Source organism: Podarcis cretensis (assembly GCF_951804945.1).
Source record: "Podarcis cretensis genome assembly, chromosome: 4".
NCBI classification, from domain to species: domain Eukaryota; kingdom Metazoa; phylum Chordata; class Lepidosauria; order Squamata; family Lacertidae; genus Podarcis; species Podarcis cretensis.
This window is the reverse complement of record NC_137173.1, coordinates 9,844,405-9,865,577: the sequence shown is the minus strand read 5'-3', so window position 1 is coordinate 9,865,577 and position 21,173 is coordinate 9,844,405. Positions and strand designations below refer to the sequence as shown.

Genomic DNA, 21,173 nt, shown 5'->3' with positions numbered 1-21,173 from the left:
ATAATAATAATAATAATAATAATAATAATAATGGTAATGGTAATTTTTTTATACCCCGCCCATCTGGCTGAGTTTCCCCAGCCACTCTGGGTGGCTCCCAATTGAGTCTTAAAAACAATACAGCATTAAATATTAAAAACTTCCCTAAACAGGGCTGCCTTATTTCCTTGACATGTGATGGGAGGGCGTTCCACAGGGCGGACGCCACTACCAAGAAGGCCCTCTGTCTGGTTCCCTGTAATTTGGCTTCTCGCAATGAGGGAACCACCAGAAGGCCCTTGGCGCTGGATCTCAGTGTCTGGGCAGAACGATGGAGGTGGAGACGCTGCTTCAGGTATACAGGACCGAGACCGTTTAGGACTTTAAAGGTCAGCACCAACACTTTGAATTGTGCTCAGAAACGTACTCGGAGCCAATGCAGATCTCTCATTACCCGTGTTATGTGGTCCCGGCGGCCATTCCCAGTCCCCAGTCTAGCTGCCGCATTCTGGATTAATTGCAGTTCCTGGGCCACATTCAAAGGTAGCTTCATGTAGAGCACATTGTAGTAGTCCAAGTGAGAGATAACCAGAGCATGCACCACTCTGGCAAGACAGTCTGTAGGCAGGCAGGATCTCAGCCTGCGTACCAGATGGAGCTGGTAAACAGCTGCCCTGGACACAGAATTGACCTGCGCCTCCATGGACAGCTGTGAGTCCAGAATGACTCTCAGGCTGAGCACCTGGTCCTTCAGGGGCACAGTTACTCCATTCAGGACCAGGGAGTGCCCTACAACCACCCACCCCCTGTCCCCCCAAAACAGTACTTCTGTCTTGTCAGGATTCAACCTCAATCTGTTAGCCGCCATCCATCCTCCAACCGCCTCCAGGCACTCACACAGGACCTTCACCGCCTTCACTGGTTCTGATTTGAAAGAGAGGTAGAGCTGGGTGTCATCTGCATACTGATGAACACCCAGACCAAACCCCCTGATGATCTCTCCCAGCGGCTTCATATAGATATTAAAAAGCATGGGGGAGAGGACGGACCCCTGAGGCAGCCCACAAGTGAGAGCCCAGGGGTCTGAACACTCATCCCCCAACACCACTTTCTGAACATGGCCCAGGAGGAAGGAGCGGAACCACTGTAGGACAGTGCCCCCAGCTCCCAGCCCCTCAAGACGGTCCAGAAGGATGTCATGGTCGACGGTATCAAACGCCGCTGAGAGATCCAGCAGAACTAGGAAACAGCTCTCACCTTTGTCCCTAGCCCGCCGGAGATCATCAACCAGTGCGACCAAGGCAGTTTCAGTCCCATGATGAGGCCTGAATCCCGACTGGAAGGGATCCAAATGGTCCGCTTCTTCCAGGACCACCTTCTGGACACCACTTTCTGGACACAGCCCAGGGGAAAGGATAATATATTTATACCCCAGCCATCTGGCTGGGTTTCCCAGCTTTGTAGCTTTAACCCTGCTGCCTAGATGAAGCCAATGGCTACAGGAAAAGGCGCCTGACATTTAACTGGAAAAGTGATGCTCACAAATCTCACTTGGGGTGTAGGGAATCCCTTCCCAGCACAGAACACAGAGATCATTCTGACTTGGAGAAATCATTTCCTTAATGACGGGCAATTCTCTCTCCTGCTTGGTCTCTCATCTTCCGGACTTTTTATTCATTTCAGCAACCCCATAGAGTTCAAGGAGTGATTGCCGTCGTAAAGTGTAGTGCACTTGTTATAAAAAATGCTCATCCTCCTATCCCCCCCCCCCCAATGCCACGGGCATTTCAGAAATCAAGTTAATGGCTTCATAGCTCTCTGGGGCAGCCATCAACACAGAGCAATTTCCCCTTGAAGTAAAGGATGTTGACCCTCAGAGTGACACTGCGGCAGAGAGGCGGTTGTCAATTCAACATATTGTGACCCAGGAGTGGTTTTATGGTAGATAATCTTGGGAGTTTCATAAGCTGGCAATGAGGAGGGGAAAGCCTTCACTTCAGAGCAGGAGAATAAGCCTCATCTGCACTAGGCATTGAAAGCAGGATCGTACCACTTCTAAAGGGACAGAGCCTTTAAACCACAGAGCCTAGGGCTTGCCGATCAGAAGGTCGGCAGTTCGAATCCCCACGATGGGGTGAGCTCCTGTTGCTCGGTCCCTGCTTCTGCCAACCTAGCAGTTCGAAAGCACGTCAAGGTGCAAGTAGATAAATAGGTACCGCTCCAGTGGGAAGGTAAACGGCGTTTCCGTGTGCTGCTCTGGTTCACCAGAAGTGGCTTGGTCATGCTGGCCACGTGACCCGGAAGCTGTACGCCGGCTCCCTTGGCCAATAAAGCGAGATGAGCGCCGCAACCCCAGACTCGGCCACGACTGGACCTAATGGTCAGGGGTCCCTTTACCTTTACCTTTACCACTTCTAAACAGTCATGGATTCCACCTCCCCCAAAAATCTCTCTCTCTCTCTTTTTAATGAGTTTATTTACAGCACATACACACACATTTGTGAAACTAAACATGAAAATAATAATACACAATCGAAAGAAAAAACAAGAAACCAAAGAAATACAAATAAAGCATAACAACGTACGAAAACTTATACGAAACAAATAGCCAACAATTTATATACACCATATTTCAATTCTTCTTTTCTTCCAATTGACTTCCTCCATCCTCAACAAGGTTCTCTTTTCGTTTTTCGTAAACTGTCTCCTCCTTAGTTCATTATTATGCCTTTTTCTTACAACTTTTTTGTCCGGGTTTTCTCTTTTTGAAATATGGCAGCCCTACTTAACAGTCGACCCCTCTTCCTTGGGAACTCTGGGAATTGTAGTTCTGTGACGGGGGAATTAGCATCTCCCAGTACCTCTCGAGCTGGAGGGACCATTGCCCAATTAGTTAATGATTTGAAAGGAGCGTTTCAAGGCTGACAACAGGGCTGTGTTTCTTGAAATTCTCATGCCACTTAGGGGTGAGGTATGCGGTTCTTTAATCAGAGCTTCACGGATTTCCTGCTTTTCAAAGGGCTGTGGCCAAATTCATATCCCCGAACAGCCTCAGACAGTTACACAATAGCAAACAAACTTCCTTTTGTGCGGCTGGTAGTTCCCCCACTCCGTTATTCTCCAGCCTTCCTCCAGTTTCCCAAAAGAAGGCTCTTTTCTAATTGGATTTACATTTTTTCAACTTCAAAGTGCTCTTGTCTGTCCAAGATAGTTCATCAGGATTTTTTATTAAGTTCAAGCACTGAGATACCAATCTGAATGAGACACCAGGAGGAGGAGACTGAAAATGGAAAAATTATTGCATGTAATATCATCAATTTCCTTTATTCGACCGATAGTCAGAGATAAAACACGATACAGCATTATAAACTAAAACATCATAAAGGTAAAGGTAAAGGTACCCCTGCCCATACGGGCCAGTCTTGACAGACTCTGGGGTTGTGCGCCCATCTCACTTAAGAGGCCAGGGGCCAGCGCTGTCCGGAGACACTTCCGGGTCACGTGGCCAGCGTGACATCGCTGCTCTGGCGAGCCAGAGTCGCACACGGAAACGCCGTTTACCTTCCCGCTGGTAAGCGGTCCCTATTTATCTACTTGCACCCGGAGGTGCTTTCGAACTGCTAGGTTGGCAGGCGCTGGGACCGAGCAGCGGGAGCGCACCCCGCCGCAGGGATTCAAACCGCCGACCTTTCGATCGGCAAGTCCTAGGCGCTGAGGCTTTAACCCACAGCGCCACCTGCTTCCCTAAAACATCATAGGGGTACATAAATAAGGTAGGGCCACAGTACTAAACCTCTCACAGATAACCCACATCAAGGCATTCAGTTATACGTTTCCGACACTTAAGTGCCAGGAAAAGGAATTTAGCCACTGACAAAGTTGTTTTCCCAGAAGACTTATTTAGCAGATATGCTGTCTGCTTTCCTCTTTGTCGGGGACTGAGCTGGGGTAAGTATGGGGTTATAAGATACTGTCTTAAATCGTTGTAGAAGGGACAGCTCAGTAAAATGTGCTCTGTGGATTCTACCTCACCCAACGCATGTATTGCATGTAATATGAACGAAACTGTTTTCTGTAGAAACCTTAAACAATGGAAATGATTCCTTCCCATTTGCCATACTCCAGATCTGCTTTATGATTTTTCCAAGCACAGATGCTCAAAAAAATAATATCCGTTGGCTGAATTTTTAAATCAAATTGTTTGTGTCTGATGTGGAAGGAGGAACACTGAGAACCAAATTCTTCCTTCTCCCTCCCTCCCTCCCTCCCTCCCTGTCTGTCGCACCGCCATATGGCAAACAACTTTCCCCATTTGGATTACATTTCAATCTTTTCCAGCCGCCTTTGGATTGAGCTTTTAAAGAAAAAGAACAACGGTCACAGATGGCAAAGGCCCCGCCCACTGTGGGAGGAGCTTAGCTGTTTGCACCCCTCCTTTCCTACTTCGGAGATTCCAGCTGTACTTCTCTTTGGCTGCGGAGATATAAGAAGCAGAGGTCACCACTACAGAAAGGAGGTGGTGAATGGGAGGGCGCTCAAAGGAGGAGAACTGCAAATCGTTTTGGGAAAAGAAATCTGAGGTGAGTGGCATCTCTGTCCCTGGATGCTGCCTTGGTTGTTAATGCCCTTATTAAGATTCCCTGCAGAGTAGCGGTTTTGGAAGTGTGAGGATTTCTATTCCTTTTGCCCCCAAACCGACCCCAGATCTCCATCCTCGGTGGATGGGAACAGAGTGCTAATGAAGTGACCTTTTGCTAACGGACGAACAGGAACAAATCCTTTGGCAAAGGGGAAAAACTCACCCTTGGCTCGGATGGATGCATTTTATTAAGAAGTCTCGAAAGCCACTCGGCGTTCCAAGTGATTTCTTCCTATATAACGGGCCGTGAGCATGCATCTAAAACCGATGGATGAGTAGGGCAACCCTCTCTTTTGGCCAGTGCCAACAGCAGAAGGGGATCAGTGGCAGCGAGAGTTTGCAAAACATCTGGCAAGGAGGCTTCCCGTCAGCTTGCAAATGGAGCAGCAAGTAATCTGTGAAATGTTAACATCTGGAGAGAAGCCGTAGCCAGTTCCCAAAGTTGTCGCCGAAGCCAAAACAACCGAGAGGCAGAATCATACTTTCCCAAACTAAATAACTCTGTACAGTGGTACCTCGGGTTACATATGCTTCAGGTTACATACGCTTCAGGTTACAGACTCCGCTAACCCAGAAATAGTGCTTCAGGTTAAGAAATTTGCTTCAGAATGAGAACAGAAATCGTGCTCCGGCGGCACAGCAGCAGCAGGAGGCCCCGTTAGCTAAAATGGTACCTCAGGTTCAGAACAGTTTCAGATTAAGTACGGACCTCCGGAACGAATTAAGTACTTAGCCTAAGGTACTACTGTATGTGGTTTGCAAAAGATTAATTGGATAGCTCATTCGGAAGAGTTGTTCTAGCTTGCAGCTGAACGACGAAGCGGGTTTAAAATTATATTTTGTTTTGCTGGTAGAGCATGAGACTCTTAATGTCAGGGTCAGGGGTTAAGAGCCCCACCTTGGGCAAAAAATAAATAAATCCTGCATTGCAGGGGGTTCGACTAGATGGCCCTTAGGGTCCCTTCCAACTTTGCAATTATATGATTAGCAGTAATGTACGAAAATTCAACACCTTCTAGTACTTTAATTATATTTACAATGCCAAAACAATAAAGGCATACGCAACTCAATATCTCAAAGCCAAAGAGTCCAAATATTCCTCAACAAGTCCAAGAGAACAACTCTTTGTGAAGAATCACATTTTCAGCAAAGCACACATCTGTTGTTATAGATTTAAGCACAAGCAATCTATCAGTTTTAATAGCTTTTAACAGTATATGTAAATATGTTTTTTTAAAAACTGGGGTGATTTCTGTTGCAAATCTGTTGTGAACAGTGTTAGGAAAGTTGTTGCATATGCTAGACAACTACAGCTTTTTAACCTCCAGTAAAAGAGAGATGGGGAAAAGGCTTAAAGTTCGGTTTATTTTTAGACACCTGGGGTTCAGTTTAAAGGTTGTCTTCTACAGGGATGGAGAAGGAATTCAATTTTGTTTGCGTTTTAATGAGAAAACACCCAATCCACACTCCTCAAACCAATATGCAAAGTGAAACACAGCAGCCCTTTCTTTGAAATCTGATGCAATTTTCCAACCAAAATGCATATATCAAAGGAAAGTATATTAGCGAAAGATAACATACATAATGCATCAGATATGAGGAAATTACTGGCAAAAAGTAATTATTGTTCAAAGAGGAGTAGCAAAAATGTGTTTATTAGGAGAAATTCGCACTAAAATGCTGATGAATTTTCACTATTGGGTTGTTTTTATTTTTATTATTTATTTTGTGGTTGTTTTATATCTTGATTTTATTCTGTGATCCACCCTGAGACCCACAGGTATAGGGTGGTATATAAATTCAATTAGTGATGAAGATGATGAATATAATTGCAAATTGCTGCTGAAATGTGAATTTGCTCAAACTCCAGCTTTGCACAGGATTCAGTGTTCGGTGCAAAGGCTCCTGGGATTGCACTTGCAAAGGCTCATGGGAGTCCTGTTTTTCTGCCCTTTCTTCGGGGCTATTTTAGGGCCGGTTTTGCCATTTTAAAAGTCACTTCCAGGGCCGGTGCGACACGTGCTTGTGCTATTAAAGAAAAAAAAATACTTTAAAAGGAGAGTCACCCTTAAAAATTCAGGCCTTTGACTGACTTGAGAAAAGACTCTACAAAGAATAGGATGGGAGCCACATAATCTAAGAGCAACTAACTTGAGAACTGGATTCCTCCACTCCCGTTTGCTTGGGGATCAGATCGCGCTCTTGCATATTCTGTTTCTGTAATTCCTCCTGCCCTGAAATATCCAGTTACTCTCTCCACCCACCCCTTTGCTTCTGTTTGATACAGGATCCCTTACAGTAAAGGAACCAGGACGGAATCCACTGGGTTCGTAAAGCTTCCGTGCATTCTTACCACTTCTTTCGCCATTGGAAATCTAATGTGAAACTGAGTCCCACCTTTGCCTGGTCTAAATGGACTGGGTTGGAGGAGAGTTCTTGGACTCCCAGCTCCCATCCTGTTCCAGTTTCAGGTAGCAAGTGGTCAGGGATGATGGTAACTGTAGTCCAACACTATCTTGGGCATTAAGAGTGAAGGGGGCCATCTTGGAAGGGAGGAGGGGGTGGTAGCCTGCAAGAGAGAATTCTCTATAGGGAGCTGTAACACTCATGCAAGCCAGTAGTTTAGTTTGTAGTAAAGGTAAAGGGACCCCCGACCATGAGGTCCAGTCGTGGCTGACTCTGGGGTTGCAGCGCTCATCTCGCTTTACTGGCCGAGGGAGCCAGCGTACGGCTTCCGGGTCATGTGGCCAGCATGACTAAGCCGCTTCTGGCGAACCAGAGCAGCACATGGAAATGCTGTTTGCCTTCCTGCCGGAGCAGTACCTATTTATCTACTTGCACTTTTTGGGGTGCTTTCGAACTGCTAGGTTGGCAGGAGCAGGGACCGAACAACGGGAGCTCACCTCATCGCGGAGATTTGAACTGCTGAACCCAAGAGGCTCAGTATTTTAGACCACAGCACCACCTGCATCCCTTTTGTGATTGTGCGTTGTATTAAACTGTTCCTAATGTTGCTGATTATTGTAACATACCTTAGGAACTTATGGTGAAGGCCAGATGAAAAATATCTGGTGGATGATATTTTTAGAATTCCTGCTCCATGATTGCAGTCATGGGATTGTTGTCTATCACATGACAGTATATGTTTTGATTCCACAGAGTGGGAAGTGATGGAGACAGGAGCCCGGCTTCGGCTGGGGAGGGCGGGATATAAATAATAATAATAATAATTATTATTACTGTGTTCCATGAAGTGGGACTATTGTCCTTTGTTCTTTTTCTCTTTGCTGTCTGATGCTAGAGAAAGAGGGAGCCATGTTGCAGTGTTCCATGTGTGTTTATATGTAAACAAGGTAGATTAGCCAAAATGCTGAGTTGCTGAGGTCTGTTACGCAAGCTGCAAAGACTCTGCGAATCCCTAAGTGTGCCGGTGTCGGTTGGCATCGGTCGCTGTGATGTTCGGGCAGAAGAAAGCTTTAGAAGCTCCCGAACGAAAGACCAGGAGGGAGAGAACATGCCAGTCGGGCATGTGTCTCTACCAGGGTCCTACTCGAGTGTAGGATGAGCTCCTGACAGATATCTGGAGGACCACAAGTTCATTGGTCCTGTGTTAAATGTAATAATAACTGGGGACAGGCTGAAGGCCTTTAGAGGACAGAGATGAAATGGGGAGCTCCCTTTTTGTGATATGGTTTGGCCTTGTGAAAATGCCCCCAATGCCCCCTTACCAATCTTCTGAGGGGCATGCAAATGTAAGTGGGAAAAGTGATTTCTTTCATGCCAAAACTTTTATTTTAAACGTGGCATTCTTCAGCAGCATGCACAGCACGACCTCTGGGTTGCATTTGCCTAAAGTCCTATCTGCATCGTGACGCTTTAAACAGCCATGGCTTTCCCAAAGAATTATGGGAAGTGTAGTTTGTTAAGGGTCCAAGGGAAAGAAGCTGAGAAGGCCATTTTGCCAGCTGATCAGAACAAAAACCAACTTGGTTCCTCTTGGCCAACCTTTCCAAAAACTGCTGCCCTACAGATGTTCTGGACTCTACAATCTGGCCACTTTCTGAACTATTGTCCTAATCTAAGCATTTTTCATGGTGAACTGGAATTTTTTGAAAGTTGCAATAGTGCTTGTTCCAACACATTAGAAGGTTCTGTGGCAGTTTAAGTGCTTAACTGGGAGGCCTGTGGATGCTGCAATGTTGATTTCTTGGCAGGAAGATACCTTGGATTGAGTAGCAACCGAAGTACATTGGGTAAGGACAGGGAATGGAACTGGCTTCCTTGAGGGTACATAAATCAGATCAGTCAATTTATTCCGGATTGCATAGTACCTGGGTGGGGACCCTTCTGTCTGTAGGAGAACAGCAGACTCTACTAGGCTCTCCTGAAAAGGTTCCTGCACTTAAAAATGTATATTATGCTCATAGCAAAGCCTCTGGTTGATGTTTAAAGGTAAAGGTAAAGGATCCCCTGACCATTTGGTCCAGTCGTGGCCGACTCTGGGGTTGCGGTGCTCATCTCGCTTTATGGGCCGAGGGAGCCGGCGTACAACTTCCGGGTCATGTGGCCAGCATGACTAAGCCGCTTCTGGCGAACCAGAACAGTGCATGGAAACACCGTTTACCTTCCCGCCGGAGCGGTGCCCATTTATCTACTTGCACTTTGATGTGCTTTCGAACTGCCAGGTTGGCAGGAGCAGGGACCGAGCAACAGGAGCTCACCCCGTTGCGGGGATTCAAACCGCCAACCTTCTGATCAGCAAGTCCTAGGCTCTGTGGTTTAACCCACAGTGCCACCCGCTTAAAATCACAATACAAACAAGTAAATCAGACACTCCAAGTGCCCTATTTTCCAGGGACATCCCTGATTTAGAGAAGCTGTCCTGGTTTCTGATTTAATCCTGGAATGCAGCTACTAGATGGGTGACAGGGACCGGCTTCTGGGACCATCAGTCCTAAAGGATCTTCACTGGCTCCCAGTATGTTTAGGAGCACAATTCAAAGTGTTGGTGCTGACCTTTAAAGCCCTAAACGGTCTCAGCCCAGTATACCTGAAGGAGTGTCTCCACCCTGGACACTGGACACTGAAGTCCATCTTCAAGGTTCTTCTAGTGGGTCCTTCACTGCAAAAGGTGAAGCTACAGGGAATCAGGCAGAGGGCCTTCTCAGTGGTGGCACCTGCCCTGTGGAACGCCCTCCCGTCAAATTTCAAGGAGATAAAGAACTACACAACTTTTAGAAGACATCTGAAGGCGGCCCTGTATTGGAATGTTTTTAATATTTAATGTTCTATTATGTTTTTACATGTGTTGGAAGCCGCCCAGAGTGGCTGAGGCAACCCAGCCAAATGGGCAGGGTATAAATAATAAAATTATTGCAATTTTTATTATTACTCAGTGGTGTTCTCCGACTCCATAAAGTACCAGTTTTAGGACATGCTCAGGACTTGAAGTCGAAAGAGGGTTGCACGCGTGAAGAGAAAGTATGTGCACAAGCTGCACACTTCACAACAGACTAGAGATGTGATTTTTTTAAAAAAACAAACAAATTAGGAACCCTTAGGAGACAGGGTCCTATATTCCCCTTTGGCCTCTCGCTGTAGCATACGCAAAGACCTGAACAAAAACAGTTGACTCTCAGTTCTTATTTCAGGTGGCGGATAATGTAGAAGACCCAGAAATGGACGTCCGCCTCGTCACTGTTGGACAACTAAGGAAACCTTGGATGAGTTTGCTGCATCGTTATGAACACCGATGCTTCATCCGCTGCCTGGCTGGCTTGTACAGCTGTCAGTGGCAACGGGATCGCCAGAACAGGATCGAGCGGGGCCAGTGCTGCTGCTGCAGGGTGAATGCAGATTCCCGTTAGATTCCTTAAGAAATAAGTACCAGCGCATTGGTGGAAAACCTCGCCCCTCTCTCCCAGTGGTGTAGCGTGGGTGGCCGACACCCAGGGCTGCTCAGAAGGGGGTACGTGGGAGTGAGGTAAATGCATGCACATTCAATTGTCTAATGGTGTCCACATCACCAAGGAGACTGCAGCCATAGAAATAAAAAAAACAAGAGTTATTCCATTGTCTGGAGAGGTGACTTCCTGGTTCACACGGAGATGCCATTTTCAATGGAGCCTGTGCCCCTAACAATTTTGCATACGGCCCTGTGGTGCTCCCAGGTTACACCACTGCTCCCTTCCTCTGCCCAACGGCCCTATTCCTTTTGGGGGAACTGGCTGAGGCACGGGCAGGTGGTGGTCAGAGCTCAAAGCGAGTGGGCCAAAACATGTACACTGTACACACTCCTCCTCCTCCTGTTTCCTTCCCCTGTCTCTCTCCATCTTTTCATTCTCTGAGCAGGGGTGGAGGAAGGGGTGTGTGGTGGTGGTGGGGTGTCGGCCCAGGTGTCACCACTGAGGGGGTGACAAAATGCCGGGCGGCGCTCACCGCGGGGCCAGCAGTAAACCCGATCCACGCGTATCTCCTGGGAGTGACACGGCTTGGGTGCCCGCAGGCTTTGCGGTGCCCCAAATGGTCCACCCACCGCCTCCCCCCCAGCTGTAGGGCGGCTGAGTGGGAGGAGGCAGGCAGACAGCTCGGAGGCCCGTTGCCCCACCTCGCCCCGCCTCGCGGGCGGCTGGCCCCGCCCCTGGGCACAGGGCATGCGTGCCTCCCCAGGCGCCCAATCGACTTGCTCCACTGCTGTCTTTGAGCAATCCTTTCCCCTCTCTCCCCCCCTCCCCACTTTCTCCCACATCCACCGACGTATCTTTAGACGCCAGGCAAAAACTCTCCTCTTTGGCCTTTAACAGTCCGTGGCCTTTTAGAAGTGGGCGGGATGTTTTAAATGCATTTCTCTTGCTTTTAATGTATCTATTGGGGGCGCGATGTTCCCAGTCTGTCTGGTTGTCTGGCTTTACGTCACTTTGGGTCTCCCTGGGCAAGGCAAAGCGACTAGCAAATGAAATAAATAAATAATGCATGAGAACATTTTAAAGAAATAACCTCTGTAAATAGTAGTAGTAGTAGTAGTAGTAGTAGTAGTAGTAATAATAATATAATTTTATTTATACCCTGCCCCTCCCGGTTCAAAAACCGGGCTCAGGGCGGCTAACAACAAATTTAAAACACTTAATTGATGCAACAACAAAAACAGCATAAAATACAGTATAAAATGTGAATAACAATAAATTCAGAATTCAAAAATCAATTTGGGGGGGGGGGAATCCATCCAATAAACATTAGATGATCACCAGGGCTAGCTGTCTAAATTAGTCCTATTTGGGCCAGCAGGGAGACCAGGGGAGAATTAGCTGTGGGATCCCAGAGCGGGTAATCTTCATAAAAAGGGGAGGGGGAGGGAAGGAAGGGGAATAAAAGAATAAAAGATAAGGAGAAAGCTTTCTTATTCAACCCAAACCAGGGGCTGCCAGCCATTTTGGACATTTGCAGAGGAGAGGAACTTTCAGTTTCAGTTGAAAAAAAGAGCTTTTATTTTTATAATTACTGACATCTCATTCGGGTTTTTTTCCCCTTTGTTTCCAGAGGGAGTGCATCTTTTTCCTCTTGGTGTGCCTGGCGTTCTGCCTTTGGTTCGTCTTTCTGTACCTGTGGGGAGAAACCAAGAATGACTACCATAATTTTGACTGGTAGGTGCCCTGGTTATCTGACCTCGGAAAGCAACATCCTTAAAGGGTTGCTTCTAGGAGTGGGGGAACTGGTAGTAGAGACCACCACGACCGATTTACACGTGTCCAATTGGCGCACAACCACACATGTGCACATTGTGGTGACCCAGAAGTGGCCGGAAAAGGGTGCTGCGATATTTTTAACTGGGTATGTACTGCAGCTTTTATTTCTTGTATGTTATTGTGTTACAATTTTGAATTACATAAACACCCGCAGGGTCCACATTGCCATTGTTTTTCAAAGATAGGACGTGGACCATGGGAATGAAGCCTGTGGAATGCTGGTGTTCTGCAGACCGCAGTCTGGGAGCCCCTGGTCTAAGATAATGTCAGGGACTGGACTGAGGAAGAATGGTAGAGACCTTCTTGTCAGATTGTCAGATTACGCTGGGGCGTCCACACAGCCCTTGAGATGAGACATACCGTACCTCTCCGGGCATCTTCCTAAAGTTGCGCAGCTCCTGGACGTCCATAAATCATCGGTTCTGGCACACTCCAGGGACACATAGCAGATGCCTATGTGCACACACACTCAGCAGAGTTCAGCAGAAACAAACTGGAGACTGGTGTGCTCATTCGAAGCTTTTATTAAGCACTATATATAGGACAAGGGACGCGGGTGGCGCTGTGGGTTAAACCACAGAGCCTAGGATTTGCCGATCAGAAGGTTGGCGGTTTGAATCCCCGCGACGGGGTGAGCTCCTGTTGCTCGGTCTCTGCTCCTGCCAACCTAGCAGTTTGAAAGCACGTCAAAGTGCAAGTAGATAAATAGGTACCGCTCTGGTGAGAAGGTAAACAGAAGCTGTACGCCGGCTCCCTCGGCCAGTAAAGCGAGATGAGCGCCGCAACCCCAGAGTCGGCCACGACTGGACCTAATGGTCAGGGGTCCCTTTACCTTTACCTTTATATACAGGACAAAGTGATCATGGTGTCCTCTCACTTCAGCTCCGAGAGAGAACAGAAAGGAAAAAGTACAAAAACACAACAGAGCGGAAGAGATAAGGCTAGCTCTCAGGTTTGCCAAGCCTAGAAAGTATATAAAATAAAAGACTCCACCAGGCAAGGTCACCTTCCACCTGCCTTGCCCCACTCTCTGCTTCTCAATGTGTATTGTATTGTTTTATGTACTGTGGCTTGCCGTTGTTTTATTGATTATTGTTTAGATATTATTGTAACTGTTGAGTGGATTTCTGTTTAACTTTTATATGTTGATATTATTATTTTATACTACTCTAATGATTGTTGAATGTTACTTTTTTGACGGAGCTTGCCTATTTTAAAGTTGTGTTTTATTATCACATTTTTGTATTGCATTAGATTGTTGTAAGAGGTACATTTTTTTTGTTTGTTCAGCTTGTAAACCGCCTTGAGTACTGTAAGATAGAAAGGCGGTATACAAATTAAAAATGATGATGATGATGATGATGATGATGATGATAACCATCACACATCAGCAACGGAGGAGTGAAATGCTTACATTCCTCCTGAAGCTTCCCGAGATTTACAACAGTGGTTTGCAGAAGGCTGCAGAGGGGAGAAGCTGAGAAATATTGGGAGGGGCAGGAGAAAGAAAACACAACAGGGGAGAGACAGCTGACAGACTCAGTTTCTTTGGAAAGCATTCCTGATGCCCCCCCCCCCCTCAGGACCCGACGGGCAGATAGATAGATAAACTTTATTCGCATTAGCCAACGGCCATAGCAACATAAAACAAGCAATACAGTACTACCTTGGGTTAAGTACCTAATTTGTTCTGGAGGTCCGTACTTAACCTGAAACTGTTCTTAACCTGAAGCACCACTTTAGCTAATGGGGCCTCCCGCTGCCGCCGCGCCGCCGGAGCACGATTTCTGTTCTCATCCTGAAGCAAAGTTCTTAACCCGAGGTACTATTTCTGGGTTAGCGGAGTCTGTAACCTGAAGCGTCTGTAACCTGAGGTACCACTGTATATACAATTAAAAAGACGACAATGGGTAAAAAGGGCATTCAAATGACCAAGATTATGGTTCAGATGGTGGCCCTTAATCTCATTGCACCCTCGATAAACCTAGCAACCTTTGCTGTTGTCTTTTAATATATATATATATATATATATATATATATATATATATATATATAATATTTATTGGTGTTTCAAAAAGTTACAAGAATAAAAAAGAAAGAAAAAGAAAAACAGAAAATACAAAATACAGAAAAAAATAAAAACAATTAAAAACAAATCCATCTTTCCATATCTTATCTATCATTTGCTTGTTTCCTTGACCTCCTCACACCTCCCTTTTTTGTATTCTAGTTCATTAGTTGTTTCAGCAAATCCTTTCCTTCTTTGTTTTTATCTTACTAATTTATCTTAATATATTGTAACTTTACATTCTGACCTGTTAACAACCCATTTTTACTCAATCCTTTATAACATTACTGCTAAAACCACATAGCTTCATTCTAACCTTTGCTGTTGTCTGATCATTTTGGAAAGAACAAATGTGGCCGCAGATGGGCGGCCTGGAATGGCAAGTGAGAGTGGGGTGATGATCTCATTCCTCAGATCTTTATAAAGGGGACAAGATAGGAGAACATGAGTCACTGTTTCCAGATTGCCATCTCCACAGGGGCAGAGTTGTTTCTCAGTTGGAATCTTTTGGTATCTGCCCTCAAGTGGCATTGAGACGGGCATTGAGAGTAGGAGAACAGAAAGCTCAGATCAGGCGACGCTGGGATGACGCAGAATAAGAGACGGAGGGGGTGGGACTTTACTTGGAGCAACGCCATTATCTAAAAGAGATGGCATTTCTCTCTCTCTGTGAATATTGGATAAAAGACTTGGTAAGAACTTCTCTTGTTTAACTACTTCTTGGCTGCCACCGTGGGAGGCTGAAGCCTGACATATAATGGTTTTTATACTGTGTCTTGGGAAACCCAGGGATTCCTTACTGAGAAACGCAGTAATAGTAGGCGACCCTTTCTGAAATCCAACTTTTTCTTGTCCATCTTCTTTCTGCAACCCTCAGGCAGGCTGCTGCTGGAGCCAAAATGCCTGCGAGGCACAACTGGCCCTACTATTAGATTAGATTAGATTAGATAATTTATTATGGTCAAAGACCAGCTCACATAACATAACACAATAAAATATAAAATATAAAATATAAAATATAAAATATAAAATATAAAATATAAAATATAAAATATAAAATATAAAATATAAAATATAAAATATAAAATATAAAATATAAAATATAAAATATAAAATATAAAATACCGGTGCAGATTGCAGCAATAGGGCATGAGTTAAAATTGAAAACGATGCCTTATGAGGAACGGCTAAGGGAGCTGGGCATGTTTATGTTGGTTTCTGCTCTCTTCACTGTGCAGCGAAAGGCTTGTCACAAGACAATGTTTACATTCCACAGACAGCATTGCTGTTGTGTTTCCCACGGGAAAGGGGAGGCTGGATGTGACGTACACTGGTTTCCTGTTTTTCACTGTTCTCTCAGTGTGATTCTCTCCGTGCTTCAGAGGAGAGAGGATGCATTTTCTGCTCCGGCAGAGACAAGATGTTTTTCTGTAATTTACCAGCTTTGAAATGTAAATAAAGCAACTTAGAGTATGAGCACGTATTCCTCATCACTCCGCTGTGCACTTGGAAACTGCTAATCAACATTTTGGTTATGGCCCAGAAGAAAGACGCAGTCATCTGATGCCGGCAAAAGGATCGGCATGCAAAGGGACGGATCGGACGGTATCTGCGCGTCAAGATGATTGATGAGGTATGTGCTACTGCTCCGGGCAGCCTGCCAGCTTCTAATTAATGGCTTTATGGCTGGACTTTGAACTTTTATGTCCGTTTGCCGGGAACAGGCAATGGCTATGCTGGGGAAATCGAAAGTAACTTTTAAAAGGGCTGAAGCAGCTGCAGAAGTGACGCAGCATGATTTAGGGCAGCAGAGAGAAAGCACTTTTGAACTTGCCTTTGGAATGAGGCTTGAAGCAGCAGAGATGCAGCTTGTATAAAGCAGCTTGTTTAAAGCAGCAGAGATGATGCAGAAGGCTAATGCCAGAGTCATGATGGCCCTTCAGGATGCTTGTGGGATTCCCAAGCTCAATAAGAAAAACTATGTGGACTGGGTTATCTATGCAGAGGCTATTCTGCGGAAAGAGGGTCTGTTTGAAGTTATTACAGACACCCCCCCAGCTCCAATTACAGATGCATGGAAGGCTAAAGATTCCAAAGCAAGGGGAACTCTTACATTGATAGTATCCCCAGAAGAGCTCTGTCTATTGCGTGATAAGACCTCAGCCAGAGAAATTTGGCACGCTTTGAGAGAGGCACACTTAAGGACAGAAGCTGGATCTACTATGTTTTATTTCAACAAGCTGCATAAGATGGCTAGCTGCAGAAGGCTGGCTGATGCAAATGGAGAATCTGATGCCAATCAGCCACATGCTCAGCTCAGAGTAGCCTGTGATACTGCCATGATTCAGAATGAAGCAGATTGCCAGGGTGATAGCTGCATGGGAAAGGGGGAGTCTTTACAGACGTCATCCCTGAGTGCAGTGGAACCACCAGATGGCGCCAAAGCTTTGAAGGCAGTGAAATGCTACTCCTGTGGACGTCTAGGCCATATGAAGAGGGAATGCAAATATCCCAGGGCCAAGACAGAGCAGCGCAGCAGAAGCTCATCGCATGGAAAAGGCCGAGGCAAAGGCAAAGGTCCGGTGTCCAGGACAACGCAGCACAAGGCAATGGTCTCACGCTTCACTCCAAAAGTTGCAGAGGTCCAGAAGACATCTAGATCTTTCTTCGTTGTTGATTCAGCAGCTACGCACCACATGTGCAACGATAAGCGACTGTTCGTGTCTTTTACACCGCAGGAAGGTGCGATTCACCAGGCGGATGACCACACAATTCCCAGTAAAGGCTACGGAACTGTTGTTCTTCACAGTTTGAACTTATCGATACAGAATGTACTTTATGTGCCAGATGCCAAACATAATTTGCTCAGCGTTGGACAGCTGAATGAGCGGAACATTGACGTTTCCTTTAAGAACAAAAGGTGCATCATCACAAAGAAAAATGATTATGTATTGTATGCTGAATATGTTGATCGTTTATATGTTTTGTATTATGATGATGTTGTGCAGGATGACACTTGTTGCATTGCAGGTTCTAACAAAAGTTTGCATGCAGAAAGTATTCATGATTTTCATCAAAAATTAGGTCATTTGGGTTTTGAGGCAGTATCTAAAATGCCTGCCTTGGTTGAAGGTATGACTATTAAACCCTGCAGGTACCACATGAAGTGCAAGGCATGCGCAGCAAACAAGGTGAAAATGGCTGCGAAAGGTAAGGTGTCTAGTAGGCAAGCTACAGAACCATACCAAATTGTTCATGCTGATTTGGTTGGACCACTAGCGCCCTCTTTGGGAGGAAATAGGTACTTCATGGTTCTCATTGATGCATTTTCCAGGTATATTCATGTGTACAATCTCAAGCAGAAATCAGAGGCTTTTCCTAGGTTCAAGGAATTCTGTGCTTGGTTGGGAAATGTGCATGGTAAGAAGGTAAAGATTCTTTTCACTGATCGCGGGGGGGAATTCACTTCTCAGCAGTTTGAAGTTTTTCTGTCTGAGAAAGGAATTCAACACGATTTGTCTAGTCCTCGCTCGCCATGGCAGAATGGGCTTGCGGAACGAGCAAATCAGACATTGCTTCAAGGGTTAAAAACCTTGCTACATGATGCAAATCTTCCAGAGAGTTATTGGGCCGAAGCTCTCTCATGTTTCACTTACAGTTATAATCGCAGGTTATCTTCAGCGATTGGTTGTACCCCCTATGAGAAGATGTTTGGCAAGAAGCCATACATCAAACACATGAAAATTTTTGGTTCTGACATGTGGGTTCACTCACCACAAAACTCCAAGTTAGACAAGCATGGTTTGCATGGTATCTTTCTAGGTTATGAGAAAGGTTCTTACAGAATAAGGATGACTGACTCTAAGACAATTAAGCTCACAAGAAGTGTTGAGTACAATGCCAAGTGGGGGGAGAATGTGGGAATTTTTCAATGTTATCCTGATGACAGTGATGAGACTGAGGATAGTCAAAAGCAACCACAACAACCCACACCCACTGATGAAGGTTCTGATTCTGAGTCTGAAACTGAATCAGGTGATTCAGAGGATTTCAAGAGTGCGAAAGCCTCTATGCGACCCTCTGAAAGCTCTGATCAGGAATTGGAGGAACCATTGTTCACAATAGGTCGCTTTTCTCCCAAGAAGGAAGAGGAGAGTGTTGAAGACCTAAGGCTAATTCGCAGGTCACAAAAAGCCACAAAAGGCAGACCTCCAAAGAGATTTGCTGATGAGTTTGCTAAGATAGCAGTAACAGCTGTTAAGAGCTCCAAGAAGGTATTTGAACCTTCAAGTTTCCAAGAAATCCAGGATTTGGATTCAAAGGAAGCTGAGCCATGGTTAAATGCCATGAAAGCTGAGCTTGATTCCTTGGAAAGGAACAAAACATGGGAACTTGTTCCAGTAGTTCCAGGAATGAAACTGCTTGGAAGCAAATGGGTCTTCAAAGCGAAGACTGATCAAAATGGCAAGATAGTCAGACACAAAGCCAGATTGGTAGCCAGAGGTTTTGCACAGGTACCAGGTGAAGACTATCATGAGACCTACTCACCCACAGTGAGGTATGAGAGCATTAGGCTTATGCTCAAGCTAGCTGCAGAGGAGAATCTACACATTAGTCACCATGATGTGAATACAGCTTTTCTGTACGGATCTCTAAATGAATCATTTTATATGCTTCCACCTGATGGCGTACAGGTAAAACAGGGATTTGTTTGTGCTCTGAAAAAGTCCCTTTATGGTCTCAAACAAAGTGCATGGTGTTGGCACACAAAACTCACTGAGGTATTGTTTTCTCTAGGTTTTAAGCAAGGGAAAGCTGATCCATGTGTATTTGTCAAAGAGGAGGGGCAAAAGAAACTGTATTGTTTGTTTTATGTTGATGATCTTTTATTCTTTTGGAAAGATGTCACAATGTACAATAACGCCCTAGCTCAACTGAAAGAACACTTTGACATGAAAGATCTTGGTGAGGTAAACAACTACCTATCTCTGGAAATAGAGAGAGATCAAGATGGTAACATTCTAGTACACCAGTCACGGAAAATTGCTGCTGTGTTAAGCAAACTAAACCTGATGGATGCTAACCCTGTAGACACACCGATGACAACAGGTTATCAGGTAGATGACACTGAAGAAGCATTTTCTGACACTACACTGTACAGAAGTGTGCTAGGCAAGCTAAACTTCATTGCCAGATGTTCAAGACCAGACATTGCTGTTAGCTGTAATTTGCTAAGCAGACAAGTCAACAATCCTACTGTTAAGGATTGGCAAGCTCTGAAACGCATAGCGCGGTATTTGAAAGGCACTATGCATTACAGACTGAGATTTAACAATCAGAAGTCTGGTGGTCTTGAGATATTTGCAGATGCAAGTTTTGGAAGTGACACTACAGACAGGAAAAGTACGTCTGGAGTTTGCTACATGTACAATCAGGGTCTATTTGATTGGTCATGCAAGAAGCAAACAACAGTTAGCTTAAGTACTTGTGAAGCTGAACTGAATGCACTGTCTTATTCACTTAAGGATTGTGAATGGTTGTTACAATTGTGCAAAGACATGAAAATTCCTGTCAAATGTCCAATCCAGGTTTACCAGGACAACAAAGCATGTTTGGCTTTGCTGAATTCTGAAGGTTGTAAGCAAAGCACGAAGCACTTGCAATTGAAGTTGCAACATGCTAGGGAACGTATTCAGAAGGGACTCGTAACGGTGTCCTATATGCCAGGTAATGAAATTCCTGCTGATGTATTGTCCAAGATTGTATCAAGGGATCAACACTGTACCTATGTGCAGAAGTTGGGTTTGTACTGATATTGTACGAACACGCTGCCCAGTGGTGTTCACAGAAAGGGGGAGGATGTTGGTTTCTGCTCTCTTCACTGTGCAGCGAAAGGCTTGTCACAAGACAATGTTTACATTCCACAGACAGCATTGCTGTTGTGTTTCCCACGGGAAAGGGGAGGCTGGATGTGACGTACACTGGTTTCCTGTTTTTCACTGTTCTCTCAGTGTGATTCTCTCCGTGCTTCAGAGGAGAGAGGATGCATTTTCTGCTCCGGCAGAGACAAGATGTTTTTCTGTAATTTACCAGCTTTGAAATGTAAATAAAGCAACTTAGAGTATGAGCACGTATTCCTCATCACTCCGCTGTGCACTTGGAAACTGCTAATCAACAGTTTAGCCTGGAGAAGAGGAGGTTAAGGGGTGATATGATAGCCATGTTCAAATATATAAAAGGATGTCACATAGAGGAGGGAGAAAGGTTGTTTTCTGCTGCTCCAGAGAAGCGGACACGGAGCAATGGTTCCAAACTACAAGAAAGAAGATTCCACCTAAACATTAGGAAGAACTTCCTGACAGTAAGAGCAGTTCGACAGTGGAATTTGCTGCCAAGGAGTGTGGTGGAGTCTCCTTCTTTGGAGGTCTTTAAGCAGAGGCTTGACAACCATATGTCAGGAGTGCTCTGATGGTGTTTCCTGCTTGGCAGGGGGTTGGACTCGATGGCCCTTGTGGTCTCTTCCAACTCTATGATTCTATGATTCTATGATTCTATGAAATATATACATACACCTGTACAACTGAGATTTGGGCTACCATAAAAAATTGACCCTGAGGTGCCCCAAAGGGCAACTTCAGCATTTCCCTAGTAAGCTATTTTATTCTAGAGATGACCTGTGCCTGCAAATCTGGGCGCAGAATCTGGCTACCAGCCAGGTCGTCTTATGATCTTTGCCTAAGAGGAG

At 45.3% G+C, this 21,173-nt stretch overlaps 1 protein-coding gene across 4 annotated transcripts in view; it reads left to right on the top strand.

The window, feature by feature from the left end:
• Window positions 1-4,374: 4,374 nt before the first annotated feature.
• The window catches only part of GDPD4 (glycerophosphodiester phosphodiesterase domain containing 4), a 42,616-nt gene continuing 25,817 nt past the window's right edge, over window positions 4,375-21,173 (top strand). The window contains exons 1-3 of one of the 4 annotated variants that reach the window (XM_079973807.1): window positions 4,375-4,559; window positions 10,270-10,464; window positions 12,155-12,258. In XM_079973807.1, coding sequence (XP_079829933.1) covers window positions 4,503-4,559; window positions 10,270-10,464; window positions 12,155-12,258 — 356 coding nt within the window. In that variant the 5' untranslated portion in view covers window positions 4,375-4,502. Of the gene's footprint in view, window positions 4,560-8,730; window positions 8,872-10,269; window positions 10,465-12,154; window positions 12,259-21,173 lie in introns of those variants that run through there. The other 3 variants (XM_079973805.1, XM_079973806.1, XM_079973808.1) reach the window with 3 other exon arrangements.